The sequence below is a fragment of the Mirounga angustirostris genome, unplaced genomic scaffold (genome assembly GCF_029215605.1).
Source record: "Mirounga angustirostris isolate CCGP_5_RB_7025 unplaced genomic scaffold, mMirAng1.0.hap1 SCAF_10, whole genome shotgun sequence".
In the NCBI taxonomy this organism is placed as follows: Eukaryota; Metazoa; Chordata; class Mammalia; order Carnivora; family Phocidae; genus Mirounga; species Mirounga angustirostris.
The window spans coordinates 93,693,085-93,711,288 of NW_026991718.1; the positions used below are offsets into that span (position 1 = coordinate 93,693,085).

The 18,204-nt window shown below is 40.6% G+C and overlaps 2 protein-coding genes across 5 annotated transcripts in view; one reads left to right on the forward strand and one right to left on the reverse strand.

Annotated features, from left to right (window-relative positions):
- CRNKL1 (crooked neck pre-mRNA splicing factor 1) overlaps positions 1-6,488 on the forward strand; it is a 28,537-nt gene extending 22,049 nt beyond the window's left edge. Inside the window, exon 14 of the mRNA XM_045885356.3 lies at positions 313-6,488. Within this exon, the coding sequence (XP_045741312.1) occupies positions 313-480 (168 nt within the window). The 3' untranslated portion in view covers positions 481-6,488. The remainder of the gene's footprint in view (positions 1-312) is intronic.
- NAA20 (N-alpha-acetyltransferase 20, NatB catalytic subunit) lies at positions 2,852-17,045 on the reverse strand. 4 transcript variants are annotated; one of them, XM_054509988.2, is made up of 7 exons: positions 16,906-17,045; positions 12,781-12,805; positions 12,284-12,371; positions 9,918-9,984; positions 9,142-9,277; positions 3,809-3,954; positions 2,852-3,369 (listed from the first exon to the last, which is right to left on the reverse strand). In XM_054509988.2, the coding sequence occupies exons 1-7, from the start codon at positions 16,928-16,930 to the stop codon at positions 3,284-3,286; spliced, it is 573 nt and encodes a 190-aa protein (XP_054365963.1). In that variant the 5' UTR covers positions 16,931-17,045; the 3' UTR covers positions 2,852-3,283. The 4 variants fall into 4 exon arrangements, with proteins under 4 accessions (XP_054365963.1, XP_045741314.1, XP_045741315.1 ...); XM_045885358.3 differs by lacking the exon at positions 12,284-12,371 and having other exon boundaries at positions 9,918-10,008; XM_045885359.3 differs by lacking the exon at positions 9,918-9,984.
- Positions 17,046-18,204: the final 1,159 nt, after the last annotated feature.

Genomic DNA, 18,204 nt, shown 5'->3' on the forward strand with positions numbered 1-18,204 from the left:
ATTTACATAAGTATTGTTAATTTCAGAGGTAGAGTTCAGTGATTTATCAGTCTTATATAACACGCAGTGCTCATTACACCCTGTGCCCTTGTTAATGTGCATCACCTGGTTACCCCACAGCTACTTGTTCACCCAATCTTGCAGGCCCAGCCCTTGTTCTTTCTGTAATGGGCTTTGGTGGTGTTTTGTAAATGAACATAAGTTGAATTTGAACACTCCAGGGTTTTGCAGTGAAAATTCTCCACTTTAAAGTAACTGCAGTGTATTTCAGCCACATGTTGGCTTATCTTTTGTTTTACTTTTTTTCCATAGTCTGATGCAGGGTGGGAAGAGTACTATGATTACATCTTTCCAGAAGATGCTGCCAACCAACCCAACCTCAAGCTTCTGGCCATGGCCAAACTTTGGAAGAAACAGCAACAGGAAAAGGAGGCTGCAGAGCAAGACCCAGATAAGGACATTGATGAAAGTGAATCCTGATGCTCTTGTTCATATTGATAAGTGTTTTATTATTTTTATAAATTAACCATTCGGAACTCTTGTGACTCCGTAAGTTTTTGTATATTTCACCAGTAAGGAATTGGAGTCTTTGATAGCTATTTTTTGAATTATTTTTAAAATGTTCTTGGGTTAGTGAGGGGTGGGGGGTTGCAAGAAAATTTTTTGAACCATTAGTTTCCTTTATCGGAGTCCAAACATTTTTTTGTCCATATCATGCATTAGGAAATCTAATTGAGGTAATGCTTTCAACTATTTTAGATGGACCTGCACTTTTCAAAGTGTTTTTCTAGAAGTGTTCAAGTTACATTCTACAGTAACTTTTAAAGTTTTTTTTATGCTTGTCTTCTTCATAAAGATATTTAGTGCACTCACCTGAAATCTCTAACTTCTTCACATCTTCAGTCACACAGACTCGAGTTCCATTCCCAGCTGCCACTTAGTAATCTATAACTTAATCTTTTAGTTTCTTCTCTCATAAAATGGCCGTCTGCCAACTCATTTTGAAGATTAGAAAAAGAATATACCTGGCACATCGTGACTGCTCAATAAAATGTTCATTCCCAGCCACTTTCCTAAACATGTTCATCCTTGTAGAATTGAATGTGCTTGGATTAATTTAACTTCTAAATACCCGTACTTTCTTAACAGTGGCCATTGGTACTACATGCTTTTGAAAACACCAGTTGGGAAATAATTGATAGTATTTCCGACCAAGGTCTTTTTGTTACCAAGATGTTTTAGTCAAATTTCATGCTGTAATCAGTTTCCCCCACTGATTGAGCTCTGTAATGGCTTAAAGAATAGTAACACATGTGCTGTGAAAAACAGTGCCCCCTGCTCCAGTAAATTTAGGAAACCCCAGGTTAAGGTTGAGCCTTGTTAATCAACTCTCTTTACAGTTCAGCTTCTCAGAGCCTTGGATACGTTACTGTACATGATGAACCCCAATAGCAATGCTGGCGTGTTTCCCAACCTTACTGGACGAGGGAATCATTTCTACCTGTAGTACCAATAAACATCCCCTAGTGTGTTACAGCAGAAGGTAGCTACTGTAATCCAGGATACATTTAACTTAGGCTTGGTTTAGAACACGTGAAAAACACCAAAGGTAACCAACTGTAATGCCAAAAAAGAAAACTTAAAGTAGCACAGAGATATTAACACATTTGTTGAAGCACTGCTCATATCCTCAAGCAAAAAATATTTGCCTTAATTAACTGATCTGATTATTTTCTTTAATCTGGCCTGATTTCTCAGGCCTATTTTTTTGTTTTGTTCACTGCCCAAGTTATTTGACTCGAACTGTCATCTTCAAGAGTATTTTTTCACCTGGGAGGGCAACTAGCAACTTTATTATTTGCAGATTTAATTGGGTAAGGCTTACTAAATGTACAAAAATGTTAAAGAATAAAAAAAGCTAGTCAGTATGGTACTGAATTGTATCTTGAAAGTAAGCTAGTGTTTGAGGGCAGAGGCGGCTAAGACGGCCAGGATCAAAGGCACACCTGTGTTCAGCCTCAGTGCTTCCAGCTCTGGACCAGTGTCACCCAGCTGCTGGGTGTCACGTGGGTCCTGACTATGGAGTACTGAGGTCTGGTTAGCCAGGAGGAACATTTCTGATTTTAATACCCTTTAGCTAAGTACAGAGTCAAGGAGTGAGATGAAAGCAGGTCAAAATGCTAATTAAGTGACTTATCAGAGTCTTCTATAATTCTGTCCGGTTTATGCTGCATAAGAACAAAAATTAATAGTCAGGTTCCCAATGTAAACTCCTACCGCCACTTTCTGGCTGGTGCCAGCATGAAATGCGTGAAGGAAAAAGTTTACCTTCTCATGGGAGAACATGAAAGATGTCTCTCACCTTCAACTCCACCAGGGTAAGTCCTTTAAGAGGCAAAAGCTTTTTAGTAATCGTTTCTGTGGGGTTTTCTTTAGCCACTTCTTTTACTCACTGGATATTTTCAGGTATTACAAGTAAAGAAAACTAAACATGAAACTACATGGGTCGCCCACAACCTAGTTTTATGGCCTTTCTTTTGGAATTAGGTTTTTTCCCCTTTAAAGAAACCTCAGTGTCTTTTTATATTTTCAAAGGCAGGATTTAAGCAAAGTAGTGTGAGATTAGACAAGGAAAAGATCTGGGACTTAACAGTATGTAAACAAGTATCTGGGAAGAATTTACTATGCAATAAGAAGGATGCCTAAATATTGCTGGGCAGGGGCTGTTTCAAGCATGTATTTTAAAAATGCTTTCTACGTAAGCCAAACAAGAGAAACATCATATCCTAAATGGTGGCTCTTCTCAATCCTGATGTAATTTTATAAATGACCAACAAGCTTCCAGAACACATTCATAGTCTACAGTGCATTTTATTATACATCTTAGATTTATACATTTCATATATGCTTTTAAAGCTTCAATTAACAGTTCGATACAAAATAAAAAATATGTATGTAGCAGTGGTTCTCAGGCACAGAATTTAGGAGGAGACTGGAGCAAGTTTTTTCCCTAGCATATAGTAAATATTATGAAACAAAATAGTGGAATGTTTCCATCTGACCCAGCTGCCTTTTTGACTGAATTTTATTACAGTGAACAGCTTTAGTAGGTAGGATATTGCTAACTGGAAACAATGAGACTCAAGTCTATAACCTGTATTTTCTTGAAGTCTGTGAGACCTAAATGATTACTTTTCTCCTAATAGAGCTCCAAGATCATCCAATGAAAATAATATTGTCCATAAAATATCTGGAGCATCAGCCTAAGAACCACTGCCCATGGTTATTCAATGTCTTCAGGCCTCACAGGATGAGGTAATGGTATGATGGATTTCTTCTCAGTGTCTCTGGAAAGTGCTTTCCTCATATCTGTTAGGAAGCAAAATTTAATGTAAGTACCCAAATACCAAAATACCTTATGTCAAAGTGTGTATGTAAAGTTCTCATAAGAGGTTTGTCCCCTACCCCATTTCCTAGGTCCTCAGAGACAAATGTTTTTAAGTGAGACTCCCAGTCACCAGTACTCAGCTCTTCATACCAATGTTCTTTTGACAAACTCTTAGTAAAATTAACATGCCGGTAACATAATAAAATGACTGATAGCAATTAACCATTGGTTAATGTAATTTAACCATTGATAGGTTCATAAAGGCAGGTTAAAGGAGATTTAAATATTATAGCTCAAATTTAAAATATTAAGTCCAACAAATACTATGATTCTTTTCCATTTGTTAAAATGACTAGTGTGTAGAATGAATGTAAGTGTTTTGGCTTCTCTTGGGGGAGACTGCCACAGAAGGGAGCTCACCATAGGCATCCTCGTCGGGCTCTCCGTTGCTGGCCGAGTAGTACTCTATGACCGTCCTGTACACACTGTAGCCCAACTGCTTGTACATGTTGACTGCAACTTGGTTAGATACTCTTACAAAGAGATCGACAAAAAATCCACCCTTTCTTTAAGGAAAAAAAAAGGGGAAATGTCAGTTACATATTTTTAAAAACACTTGTTTTTAGTTGGCTTTGACTACTCTTCAAAGAATGGTAATAATAGGACTTTGCAGCTGATTACCTCATATCCATTTTTATTACTGAGGATTTATGACAATTATTTTGAGGTACAAAGAGATGATTTTCTCTTAGCATACTAACATTTTAAAACCTGTATTTTCTTTAAAAGATAAACTTTTAAAACATTTTTTTAAACCATAATTGTCTTGTGTATTTTATATCACTGTAAATGACATGCTCATTTTATCAACTAGTGATACAATATTTTCACCTATACGTGCAAATTAAAGATTTTGAGCAATAACAGGCACCTGTGTGCCCATGGCCCACGCGTAACGACAGGATACGGGCTGCCTGACACTGGCAGCCCTGAAGCCCTCAGGTCTCTCTGGGCATTGACAGCCATCCCCTTTACCCAGAGGTCTCCAAGTCTTGACTCTTACTCTCATTTGCTCCTTGGTTTTTGCTGTAGATTCACCACCTAGTACAGTTTTTCCTATTTATGAACTTTATATAAATACTATCGTACTTTGTATATCATTTGGTGATTTGCCCCCCTCAGTAATGTGCAAGTCAGCCTGGTGTAGCTGGATCTTGTTCATCTTCCCTTTGTTTAGCATTCCATTGTATGGATGGATATACTGTAAGTTGTCCATGGTTCCACAGATAAACATGTCGGGATTCTACTATTATAGACTATGCTGCTATGAATATTTTTATTGTATGTCTCATGGTACAATATCTAAGGTCTACAACTAGGAGTGTGATCACTGGCTCATAGGGGCATCTTCAGCTTTTTTAGGTAATACCCATTTCCCAGTCTGCTCACACTCCCCCGAGGAGGGTAAGACTCCATTCCCACAGTGACAAAGGCTTGGTGCATCAGACATTTTTATTTTTGAAAATCTCATAAAAGTATCTCCGGGTAATTTTAATTGGCATTTCTTATTACTAATGAGGCTAAATATATTTTTGTAGGCCAATTAGATTTCTCATTTTTTAGTCCTTATTGGTCTTTTACACATTTTTTTTTCCTCTTCCCAACTGTGGTTCTCTATGTATTCTGGATAGTTGACATTATGTAAAGGATTGTTGCAAATCTTTTCCCAGTTTGTGGCTTGACTTATCCTCATGTAACTTTTGATAAACAAAGTTACTTCAGTGAAGATGCATATGAGCCTCTCCTTTACAGTCAGACTTTTTATAGCTTATTTAAGAAGTTCTTTTCTACCCTGAGGTCATGGGTTACTTAAAAGGGCTTTTGAGTTTTGCTTTTCACATCTAGGTTTTTAATAAATCTGGAACTGATCTGTGTATGGTAAGGTAGTAATCTGGGAAGTTTTTTTTCCCACATGGATATCCAGTTGTGCCACCGTCCCTACTGAAGAGAGTGTCCCTTCACTGCTGCTCTGCAGCTGCCTCCTCTGGAGTGTGTCAAAATCCACGTATCCCTGCATCTGTTCCTCGATTCTGTTCCACTGGTCTGGACAAGTACGCCAGCAGTGACACAGAGCTCGCTCATTACTGCTTGATATCTGGAGGGGCAAACCTGCCCATTTTGTTGTTGTTCAAACGATCTTATCTCCTTCCATTCCCCTGTAAGCGTCAGAATCAATTTAACAAGTCTCACAAAAAAGACTGGCGATGTTGATTGCAATTACATTGGCTCCATGGATCAAACACCAGTTTAGCCCTCCATGCCACTGACCTAGTTCTCTCTCCACTAAGATAGGTCATCTTTTCTGTCTCTCAGGGAAGTGTTGGAAACTTCAGTGAAGTCTCACACAGCTTTTGTTAGATTTTTCTCAAAGGGCTTAAGGTATTTTGATGCCACTGTAATTGGCATCTTTTCCTAAATTTTACTGTTTGTATAGAAATTGAAATTAAATTTTATACTGACTGTCCAACTCTGCTTAACTTTTATTCTAAACATTTATTTATAGCTTCTTGTGGTTTTGTTTGTACAATCTTATGTGTACAAAGAGTTTTGTTTCTTCTCAGTCCTTGTATCTTATTTTTCTTGCTGTACTGTGCTGTCTAGGATTTCCAGTAAATTACTGAAGATGGGCTGACTGTAGGCATCCTTCTTGTCTCATCCCTCTCTTCAAAGGGAAAGCATTCAATGCATCACTGAAATGATTTACTACAGGTTTTTGGTAGATATTCTTTTTTTAGGTTAAGGAAGTTCTATTTCCTTCATTGCTAACAGTTTTTAATCAATAGGATTTTATCAAAGCATTTTCTGCACTTACTAACAAATGTTCTCCTTTCATCTGTTAATATGGTGGAATACATTTACAGATTTTCTCATGTTAAAACAACCTTCCTTCCCCTGATAGATCATCCTTTTTATGAATTGCTGAATCCATTCTGCTAAGATTTTTCTGGGACTTTTGCATCTATAAAGACTGATATTTTCTTCAAATTTTCATTCCTCTTATTTCTTGTTGGGTTTTCTTACATAAGTATTAGTTATTTCAGCCTTAAAAAAAAGTTGAAAAATGTTCTTTTTTTTAGTTTGTGTAAAAGTAAACTTACTGTTGTTACTTCTTAAAATAGTTGGTAAAATTTGCCAGAGAATCCATAGCTTTCTGGAAAGATTTTTAGCTACTGGTTGTAATCTGTTGATGAAGGGGGTCTGCCTGCAACCTATTTTTGTACTGTTCTCCGGCTAAGAACAGTTACTAAAATTTTGAAGGGGTGTTTTAATATACACATACACACATACATACATACGCACACACACAATAGAGATATTAACGGGCCTGTAAAGCCTAAATATTTATCTGGCCCAGGAAAAGTACTCACCCCTATTCTATGCCCTTAATCAATCTGTCTAATTGTTCTATCAATTAGAAAGAAGCATGTTCAAATCTCCCATTATGATAATGTCTGCTTATTTCTCCTTGTATTTTTATCAATTTTTGCATTTTTACTTTGAATTTATATCACTGTGTACATAAAATTTGTAATTATTACATCTTCCTGATGCATTAAATATTTTCACCTATAAGCAATGACCCTTTTTTACTCTGATAATTATTGAACTATTATGTGACTCTTGTTAAGTATACCAACTGTCTTTTGGTTAGAATCTGCATGATAATTTTAAAAATTTCTTTCAATCTTTGTCTTTAATCTTTACATATATGTCCTGTAAATAGAATACAGTTCTGACAGTCTTTGTCTTTATTTTACTGTTGTAAGAACACTTCAGTATGAGGTTTTTCCCTCTTAATAAATTTTAAATGCACATTGTTAACTACAGGTAAATGTACAGCAGACTATAGAGCTTATTCATTCTGTTTAACTGAAACTTATGCCTGTAACTTCCCATTCCCCTCTCCCCTGGTCCCTGGCTACCACCATTCCACTCTTTGATTCTCCAAATTTACCTGTTTTAGATATCTCATAAGAATGGAATCACACATTATTTGTCTTTCTGTGGCTGGCTTCACTTAACAATGTCATCAGGTCTTTGTCTTTTAACTGGAGTAATTAGTCCATTAACATTTAGTGTTGTATTTACGGATTATATTTGGATTCATAGTAACATCTCATTTCAGGCTTTTTATTTGTTTTACCACTTTAATTTCCTTTTTCTTTCTGGTTTTTAATGTATACAGTTAAAAATACACGTATGTACGTATGTAGATAGGTACATATACACACACACAAAAATCTTATAGCAACTATTCCAAAGTAATGAAGATTTAGAAACTGGTAAAGAAGGGAATTTAGTGGTTTTCTACTCTGAGAGAGAATTTATCCCAAAAGTACATAAAATCATATGTGTACAGTAATAACTAATTAGAACCCATTTCTTAACTCCCTGTCCACTATATAATAATGCCAAATACTTTTTTTCAATAAGATAATGCCATTAACAAATATGTAAAAACTAAAAATTTTCAAGTACTAGAACTTACTTCTTTTTCAGCTAATACTATTTTCTCTCTTCTCTGAATAAGCTCAAGTTCCTCTTGCCCTAACTTGGCCCAGAGCATTTTCAGGCCATGGTTACTTCTTTAAAACTTGCCTTTTTAAAATCCATTAAGTGGAAAACCTCAAGAGCCCTTCTCAGCAAATATTCCCTTTCCTATATACTGCTAGGCATTTAAAAGTAGAGAAAAAAATAAATGGTAGCTTGACAACTGATTAAACTTATACACACATCTCTTATCTCTTTTAGAATGGGAGCTGGCAGGAGTCTTTTAATTAAATTACTTTTATCTCACATAATGAGGGTGTGAGATTGACATACACAATAGGTCTTTTTTTAAAAAGCCCTAATGCTGGCAGTTCCCAAACTGTGCTCCAGAGTGCTCCAAGGTGGCCCTGTGGGATATTTCAAATGTTTGGGGAAAACACAGACAAACCTTACATGTCAGATACTGGCAAACTACTAGCTTGATATAATCACAAATGCAGCATTACATGGTGTTACATTTCTTTTGATGACAGGTTTTATCAAAGGTTTTATGAAGCCAGGTTTTGGCAGTTCCTGTGACTAAAAAAACCCCCAGTACCACAAGAAAATCAGTATGAAACAAGAATGCAGGTGGTTGTGTTGAATCCGTTTCCAAGGTTGAGAAGTCATGCAATTCCCAAAAGGCACACACATCTCATTAGTTGGTAACCACAATTAACAATGAAATAAAAATACTATTTCTTTCAATTTGTTTTTTTTTTCCAAACAGCTACTAGTTTGTTAGGCCATAAATACTTACTAAGCAGTTAGGACATAACTGCTTAAGTCTGAACTGAGGGATTTATTTTTTTTTTTGGCCATAGGGGCACTATGAAAAAGATCACTGATATGCCAAGGGCAACGTTAACAAAGAATTTGGGAATATCTGGCACAGTGGCAAGAACACTAAAAAAAAAAACCTTAAGGACTAGTCTTTGATTGTACCTGTTACCAGCACATAAGCCCATGGCAGGTCACTCACTTCACCTGATTTTTCTTCAATGGCTAAATAGGGACAACACTACTACTCTGAATATGTGAATACCCTGCAAACTGTGAAGCACAACATTCAGGCTGAACAGAAAAAAAAAATCTTATACATTTTCACCATAAGAAAAATCAAATAGGGTTTATAAATGATCACTTGAAAAGCAGGATCTCACCTTTCTGAAATCTCCTCTAACAACTCCATAAGTTTAGCAGCCAAACCCAGGCGTCGAAATTCCGGAGCGACAGAGAGAGCGGTGACGTGCCCGTGCCATTCTTCCCTAGCTACTGAGCCTTCCGCTTTACCCATGACTGCCAACAAAAGATTGCACTCAGTAATTAAACACACGGATTTATACATGAATACAGAATGACTGTTGGCACATTTTTATGATAAAGGAAACTAATGACAAAGTTTTAATTTTTAAGTAACACGTAAAGTCATCTAGCTAATGGTTAATAGTGCTCTTAATTTGACTTTCGCTTAGAGAAAGGTTTCTTTTTAAAAAAAGGAATAAACTAAAAATGCAACTAATTTTGAACACAGAACCAGAATATCTATTTCTTTAAATATCTACATTTCATGTAGTTATGTATGTGTACCCAAAACTGAGATAACCCACAGCTCAAATTTTCATTAGTAATGCTACTAATTCAATGGAGATGCTACAATTCCTGTGTTATGTACCAAATAAACCATGTAGACATGTAACATAAGCACAGAATGAAAGATCCATGAAGCCTGAGGTCATGTCTGTCTGTATCTACCCCTGAGGCCTAGAGCACAATGCCTAAAATGTAGAAAGCATTGTCGAGCTGTCAGTGGTTAAAGGAAATAAAATTATAGGCATCATGATTATATTTCCACCTCTGCAATCAATCTAAATCAGTTGAAATCTATATTAAAATCTCAACTGCCTACCCAAAAAAGTTCTAGTGGTATTATACTTACTATAACCCATTAACTCTCCACCAGGTGCCTCCGCAACAATGAAGTACTCTGGCCAGTGGGCAAGGTACTGTAAGTAAAAAGGAATCCCATACTAGAGTCTCGTTAAGGAGTGTGGAAAGTAACGGACAGTACAAAGTTCTTCATAAAAGAAATATTGTGAAGAAAGTTCCTTTGAAAAGTACATTGTTACTTTATCCCCAGGTCTATATATGTGTGATTTCTATATTCATGTCAGTACATTAAATATTTAGGTCAGCACTAATAATTTATAACAAAATTGCCTGAATACAGAACTTCAAAAATATAAGTGGCAACAACACCATCTAACAGCAGAGAGCCAGAAGTCTGAAGTTCTATCATCTGTGTCCATACTGATTGCACTGTATCTAAATCTCGGCACAGCACTTATCACTGGATATTGTTTACTATCTCCCTTTTGGATATGAATGTCATGTTCACTCTATCCCTGGTGCTTGGCACAAAGTAGATGCTCAGTACATTTGTTTTTCCATAATTGCACTAGAAAATTAATGACTAGTTCCTACTTTAGCTTCAGCTGTGTGGCTGTGAAAGTAACTTTAAAAGTTAAGCACTCACTCCCAGAGTCAACAATTACCTAGTGTTTCCGCTGCACTGATTCAAATTCTCTCTCTCTGGTACTACAAATAAAAGCTGACTTAAGAGTGAAAGCCTGAATAATTTGCTCAATACGAAACTCTTCAATCCTGGCATCCTTACTGACATGTGCTTATTCTTCTATTTCTTCTTAGTGTAAGCTTGCTGATGCAATTCTATGAGGGGCCACCACCAATCACAATTTTTTTTAAGGTTCTGTAAAATCTGCTCAGTTGTAAACTCTTCAGACTCTCCTCTGAACAACAACCACTGTTTTGAGCACTCTTCAAACATAACCAGTAACAGGGCAGGCCGGCCAGTCTTCTTGCCATTCAGCCACCGACACACACCATTACCACCTCTCCTCCAGCTCCAGGAGGAGGCCAGATGTTGGCTCAGCAACTACCAAGCCCTGGCAGGTTACTTTCAAACATGGCCTCACCTGGATTATGGGACTTTTACTGTAAATTTGAAGTGTCAGTAGACACACACGCTGTAACTTGATTTCGCATCCTAATACTTTACCTTATTATACAGTGAAAATTTTTGTGTCATTCAGAAGTCTTTTTTTTTTTTAAACATGGAGGTCTCTTTAAAAAGTCATAATTTTTGAAATATAAAATGAAACCTTTTGGTGATTTTTTTGCTTTTTCACTCAGCTTTATTTCTGATATGTACCCCTGTCATTCATTACCTATACCTATAATTAATCTTTAATAATGTACAGTACACTCCATTGGGTAAACAATTTAAATTTCCTATCTCTTGACAAGGGACATGTGGGTTATTTTCAGTTTCTCAAAAATCTTTTTAAATTCCTCATGAATACAGTATAATTTAACCATTTCCTTGTTGTGTGTGAATGCTATTCTAAATTTTTAATACTAGAATTCTGCAATAAAATTTTTTGTAATGACATACTCGGGTTAACAAACATTTCCTATAATGGGACAGACAGTAAATATTCGTGGCTGGGTGGACCAGCTCTGATGTAACTACTCTGTGAAAGCCACGGACAAAGCTACAGACAATATGTAAATTATTCAGCGTAGCTGTGTCCAATAAAACTGTATTTACAAAAATAAAAACAGGCAGTGGACCAAATTTGACCCATGCACCTCAGTTTGACAATTCCTCCCCTGACTGACTCTCTTATTTTTAGCTTCTGGGAAATGGAATTAGTACTACGTATTACACTGCCAACGTGCCTTCCAGAAAGACTGCAGCAATTTATACTGTCACTAGCAATTTATGAGAATGCTCCTCTTACCCTCATCAGCATGAGTTTTATCATTTTTTTAATCCTTGATAATTTGATAGGTAAAGCATGGCATCTCATTTTGGTTTTAATCCACATATCTTTTGACTGGTGAGACTGAACTCTTAATAACGTCATTGGCTTCTTATATGCCCTCTTTTGTTAAATTATCAGTTACTATTACCCTCCTACCCTGCAATGGACATGGAGTAAAAGCTAGAAAGCGACTGAGAATGTGGGATTGTCTATCAGTGCAACATAACCCAGAGCACCCCAACTTTACACATCTTTGCCCATTTTTCAGTGGGGAACATGATAGATACAGCTAATTATTACCCCAAATCCTTTCTTAGTAACAAGCCCAATTTAAAGCTGGGCTCCTCCCCCGACTGTTATAGCTGGATGAGTGTGGCAGGGGCTGCTGGTCAATGGGATACAGAAGGCCTGTGTGGTACTTCCTAAAGGTACCCCTGAAAGGGAAGGTCACTCTCACCTTCCCCTCTGTTGATCCTCCTGCCAGGAACATGGATGTGATGCTGTTTGCTCGGGCAGCTATCTGGGACAGGAAAGCCAAGGCCACCCTGGGAGTGAGATAGTGGTTAAAGTGCACAGCCTGGTCGCCGATGACTTCATGAAACCACCACAGACTGCTCGTCACCTTCAGGCTTCACTCAGAGAGAGTAATAACCCATCTTGAAGTCACTGCTTTCGGTTGTATGGAGCCATACTTACTGCCCAGGGGCAAGGTAGGCAGGGGAGCTGCACTGCTGTAGATTTATGAGGTCATTCTGTTAGCAGCTTGTCAGGCAGATTTAAGACAACTCTTACCCCCAGTTCATTTGGTTTTTTAAATTACTTTCAATGTTGCTTATGTTTCCTGGCCTATAAGTTTTAAAGTTTTTTGGTACTCAAGTCTATTTTTTCTTTTGTTTCTCCGTGTTCCTTACTCTTAGCCTTCATTTAACTTTTTTTTTTTTTTTTAAAGGATACAGTTTCTGTAAGTGGATCCAAGTTACTAAAAGAAAGAAAAGAAATGTCAATAGTAAGCAGTGTTGACAAAACCAGTTTAAATAAGCCACTGAAACTAAAAACATGCACCAGGAAAACAAAACATGGCAAATCCACAACTTTAAAACCAACTTTAGGGCTAAGGAGGATAGCGTAAGCTACCGAATGGCCAAACTGAGCCATCACAGCCTCTATAAAGATACCTATAAATATTTAACTGTTTCTTCCTTACAAGTTACTTTATAGTTAATATGTCTGCATCAAAACCTTCCATTTTCTAATTAGCAGTAAGTCATTAATGGAACGGGGGCCCAACAAGGCATGTAAATCACAGACAGAAAGTAAGACTAGCTCCCGCAGCATCTGACAGCGGTCCCTCCCTCCTGTGTCTGGGCCTTCACCTGCTCAGTCTGGGCCCTCTCACCACTTGGTGTTTGCTCCCCGCTCTTCTACATTCTCACTTCCTCTCCCCCACCACCCCATCCCTTAACTTTTGGAGGAAGACTCCCACATCTGGCTTTGGTGCTGCCCAGCACCTGTCTCACCAGCATATCTGATCACAATACTCCTGAATCAGCAGTTCTTAAAATGCACCTTTACGGCTGGCTGCAAAGAGCTCTGCCCCTCACTTTCCTATTCAACTAACGGAACCACTATTTTGCCAGGCTCAAAACCAGCCACCCACAACTCTTCCTCTTGTATATCCAGTCAGATTCTTCCTTGGGACCCTTACACCAAGGCACTTCTCTAGGCCAGTAGTTCTCAAATTTTTTGGTTTCAGAACCCATTTACACTCAAAAATTACTGAGGACCCCAAAGAACTTGTTTATGTAGGTTATATCTACTGATATTTAAACTTTCTAAAATATTCATTTTAAAATAATAAATTACATGTTAATATGAATAACCTTTCTTTTTAAACCAGAAGTCATTCTACTTTTTTTTTTTTTTTTTAAGATTTTATTTATTTGACACAGCGAAAAAGGGAACACAAGCAGGGCGAGAGGGAGAAGCAGGCTTCCTGCTGAGCAGACAGCCCGATGCGGGGCTCAATCCCAGGACCCTGGGATCATGACCTGAGCCTAAGGCAGACGCTCAACGACTGAGCCACCCACGCGCCCCGTCACTCTACTTTCAAAAACACAATTTATCGACAAGAAAGGCATTGTTTTAACAATTTTACAGATCTTTGTAACGTCTGTCTGAAGAGAAGACAGCTGGATTCTCACATCTGTGTCTGTTATGCTTAGTACTGCAAGTCACACAACTGAAAACTCCACTGTACACTTGTGAGAGAATGAAAAAGGCATAAAAAACCATTTTGGTGATACCCTGAAAATCACTCTGACCTTGCAAAAAGAAGCTTGAAGAGCCTTGGACAATCCCTGCTCCACCGTGTGGGAATACAGTCTCCCACACTTCTCAAGGACTACTTTATACCCTCTCATCTTGCCTCAACTCTCCACAACAGGCCACCCCTTCTCAATCTCAGCTGCTTCCTATTTCACACAGAAAATACAACAGTAGGAAGAAACCTTCACCAGGGTCCCACCATGGAACCACACACCTACAAGCATCTGCACCCCCCTCTACTTGCTCTCCTGTAACCATGCCTGGAATGCTGGTGGGCAGATCCACACCCTCTCACTGCCCAGGCCCCCGCTCCCGCAATGCTCTTCTCTCCTGGGATAAATGTGCAGGCATACTGCACACTTAACCATCAGCAACTCTTGACAAGGCTCCCCACTGCCTCCACCTGAAATGCTCTCCTCACTCAGCTTCCAAGACTCACCATCAGCTTTTCCTCCCACCTCAGTGGGCCACTAAGGTCTCCTTCAACACCTGGAGCCTCTTTTTCCCTATCCACATTCACTCCACCACTGATGTCACCTAGTGTCCTGGTTTTAATACCATCTACATAGTGGGGGCCCCCCAAATTACTATCTTTAGTCCAGTTACCTACCTGACTTCTGCACCTGGGTATCTCAATGCACTTAGCAGAGAAGCCCAACTCCTAGGAGGGTCTCTCCAAGACCTAGCCCTGTTTTCACCCTCTCACTCTGCTCTATCCACACTGGCTGCCTCCTCCAGTCAGAAACAGGTACCTGTACCCTCGCTGCCTGGAAGTTCTCCGGCTCCCAGTATCCACAGGACTCAACTCCTCACCTCCCCTTCAGTTAAACCAAGGTTTTGCAGGCGCCTGGATGGCTCAGTCGGTTAAGTGTCTGACTCTTGATTTCAGCTCAGGTCCTGATTTCTGGGTTGTGAGATCGAGCCCTGCATCGGGCTCTGAGCTGAGCGTGGAGCCTGTTTAGGATTCTCGCTCTCCTTCTCTCTCCACCCCTCCCCCAGCCCCCTGCACGTGTGCGCGCGTGCGTGCACGCTCTCTTAAAAAAAAAAATATATATATGGTTTTGCCCTATTCTTAAAAATTCGAGGCACACTATCCCTTCCCAGGCCTGCACCTCCCAAACCCAAACCTTTGTCAAGTCATCATCTCTGGGCTGTTGCCAAGACATCCTAAATGACTTACCTGCCTGATATACCGCCTCTAATTTCCTCACATTCCATATAACCCTGTGGTGAAGAGCTTGGGCTCTGGAGCACTGGTCCTTAAACAGCCGAGAATAGGCATTTGCAAAGTGTTCTTGGTGGTCTGGGACCACTCTTAGAGAACCACTGTTCTAGAGCCAATCTCCTTGGATTAACTTCCTTGCTTCATCCACTCCCACCACAGGATCTATCACCTGGGACAATTCTCTTACACTCTCAGTACCTTAGTTTACTCATACAAAAAATGCGGATAACGAGAGCACCTACTTCAAAGAACTGTGAGAATTAAATGATTATTACAGTGCCAGTGCCCAGCAAGCACAGGGGGAGCTCAACACAAGTCACTTGAGTTACACTGCTCTGATTGAAAGAGGCCCATGAGAAAATTCTTCCCAACAATGAAGCCTGAAACCTCCGACGACAGAGCAAAAGTCCAGTTTCACCAGCTGTTCTGATGGCACAGTTAGAGAAACCCACTCCTCCAGTCACACCTGTCTCCCACTTGTCTGGCGAACTTTCCCACCGTCACACCTGCTTCCTTCTCCAGAACGTCCTCATCACTGTCAACATTTTATCCACCCTTCAAGGCTCATCCCCTCTTTGAACGGTTTCTAGCCAACTCCTCTCAAGTTCTTCCCATCCTCCTAACACTTGAATCCGAACCACCTGATCCTCAGTTTTCACACACTGCCCAGCTGTCTTTAAAGTGGATTTTGGACTGGTGGGTGGATGGATGGATGGACAGATATGTGAGGAAGTCAACAAAAGGTTAACTGTAGAATCTAGCCGATGTGTCTATAGGTGTTCAGGGTAAAATTCTGTCAACTTTTTAAATGTTCAGAAACTTATGTAATAAAATGTTTTGTTTTTAAAAAAAAAAAAAAGGTACCTGCAAGTCACAAGTCCTGCCTTAACTCGGATTAAAAGAAAGTACACACACTGGGCCTCCAGCAGCATGTGTCCCCGCCCCGACTCTTCACACCTGAAAGCGGTTGTCCAGGCTGAACGCGCCGCTTCAGCAACGAAATGAACAAAAACGAACCCGGGCCAAGGAAGAAACGGCGGCGGTCGCTGCCAGCCTCGCAAGTTCACTCGGATACAAATGAGCCATCAGCGGGTGGGCTGCACCACGTCCGTATTCTCAACCAACACCTGGCTGTTGACCTCGCAACGAGCCCCGCGGCCAGCGCTTCCATGCCCACCGCTGCGCATTAGACGAAGCCGCATCACCCGCCCGGCTACTGGCCGCCGGCGGCAGTCCACTGCTGGACTCGGGCCGCTCCGCCACCTACCACTCGCCCCGGCGCATCGGGACAGCCACCGCGACAGGCCGCCCGCGCGCTGCCCCGGCTCCGACGAGCACTCAAGGACGCGGGATGAAGCTGCAGCGCCTCGGCCAAGGTCAGCAAGGAGGTCCGCACGTCCGCCCCGGCCCCGGCTCCGACCCGGCGGCTCCAGGGAGGAGCCAGTGGCGGGCGGCGGGGGTAGCCCCGCGGGCCCCGGCCCGGGAGAGGGGACGCGGCCACCAACGCCGGCCCAGGGCGCCTCACTCACATGTTGTTGAAGCGGAACAGGTCATCGCAAGTGAAGGCCCGGAGCGTGGTCATTGCGCCGCCGCCGCCGCCGCAGAAGCCGGCTCAGGGGGATCCCGCGCCCGCCCCGCCGGAAGTTGTCCTGCGCGCGGTGGCGGCGGGGGCGGGCTGGAGAACTGCTTCCGGGCCACGAGTTGCTCGGCAACCACGGCAGCGATACGGCTCTCTCTGGCGGCGGCGTCTGGAATTGCAGGGTCGTTCTTGTAAAGTCACGGGGGTCTTACTCTTCGGAACCTCAAAACTCCTCCGTGGGACTCCCTGGAGGAAGTAGTGTGATCTCCTAGGAAGGAGACAGAAAGCTGCCAGGGGTTAGGACATCACAGCAGAAAAGCGGGGTTCAGGAACACTTGGGTGGCCCGTAATAAATGGACCAGAATGGGAGAATTCATGATCCAGAGCTGCCTGTCCCGGTGATGCCCGCCCCGTGTGTGATCTCAAATCTTCTACTACCACGTTTACAAACATAAAGAGAAAGGTGAAATGAATTGTGACAGTATATGTTATTTTACCTCGTATATAAAAAATATTCTCATTTTACATGTAATCAATTAAAAAATACGGAATGTTTTACTTTTTTTTGGACTAAGTCTTTGAAATCTGGTGTGTATTTTACATTTGCAGCATATTTCGATCTGGGAGGTGATTTGTCATCAGAAATACTTGTTCTGTATTTAGATTTCATCAAATGCGTACATAAAATGTTGAAAAGTAGATTTGCATACTCAAATGGTTCCAATCATACTGAGCTTTCAAATAACTGAAAGGAACATCAGTTTTGCATTTAAACTTAAATTAATTAAAGTTAAATGAAGTTAAAAACTCCATTCTTCAGTAGCATAAGCCACATTTCTAGCACTCAATAGCCCTATAGGTAGTGGCTGCCCCACCATATTGGACAGCACAGGTGCAGAGGCTAAGAAATGTGCTGCCTGCTTTTGGAGGTTCTTTCACCTCACTCCTTTTCTAAGCAATTACTGAGGTCTTGAGGGACACATTGCAGAGGTCAAACCAACCCACTTAACTCTTCAAGAAGAGGTCTGAATTCCAAGGCCCTCACATCTAACTGCCCTGGGACCCTAGTTGCTCCACAGGGATCTCAACGGCCCCCTGACCAGATATGTGGGCCAGGCATGGAAGGAGAGGGCAGATGGCCGAAGAAATAGGTAGGCCTATAAGAAGGATCTCCCAAGGTCCAAGCTCATCTCCAGGTATTGTTTCCAAAAACCTCAATAATGTAAGTGAGTGTAAACACACAGGTAAT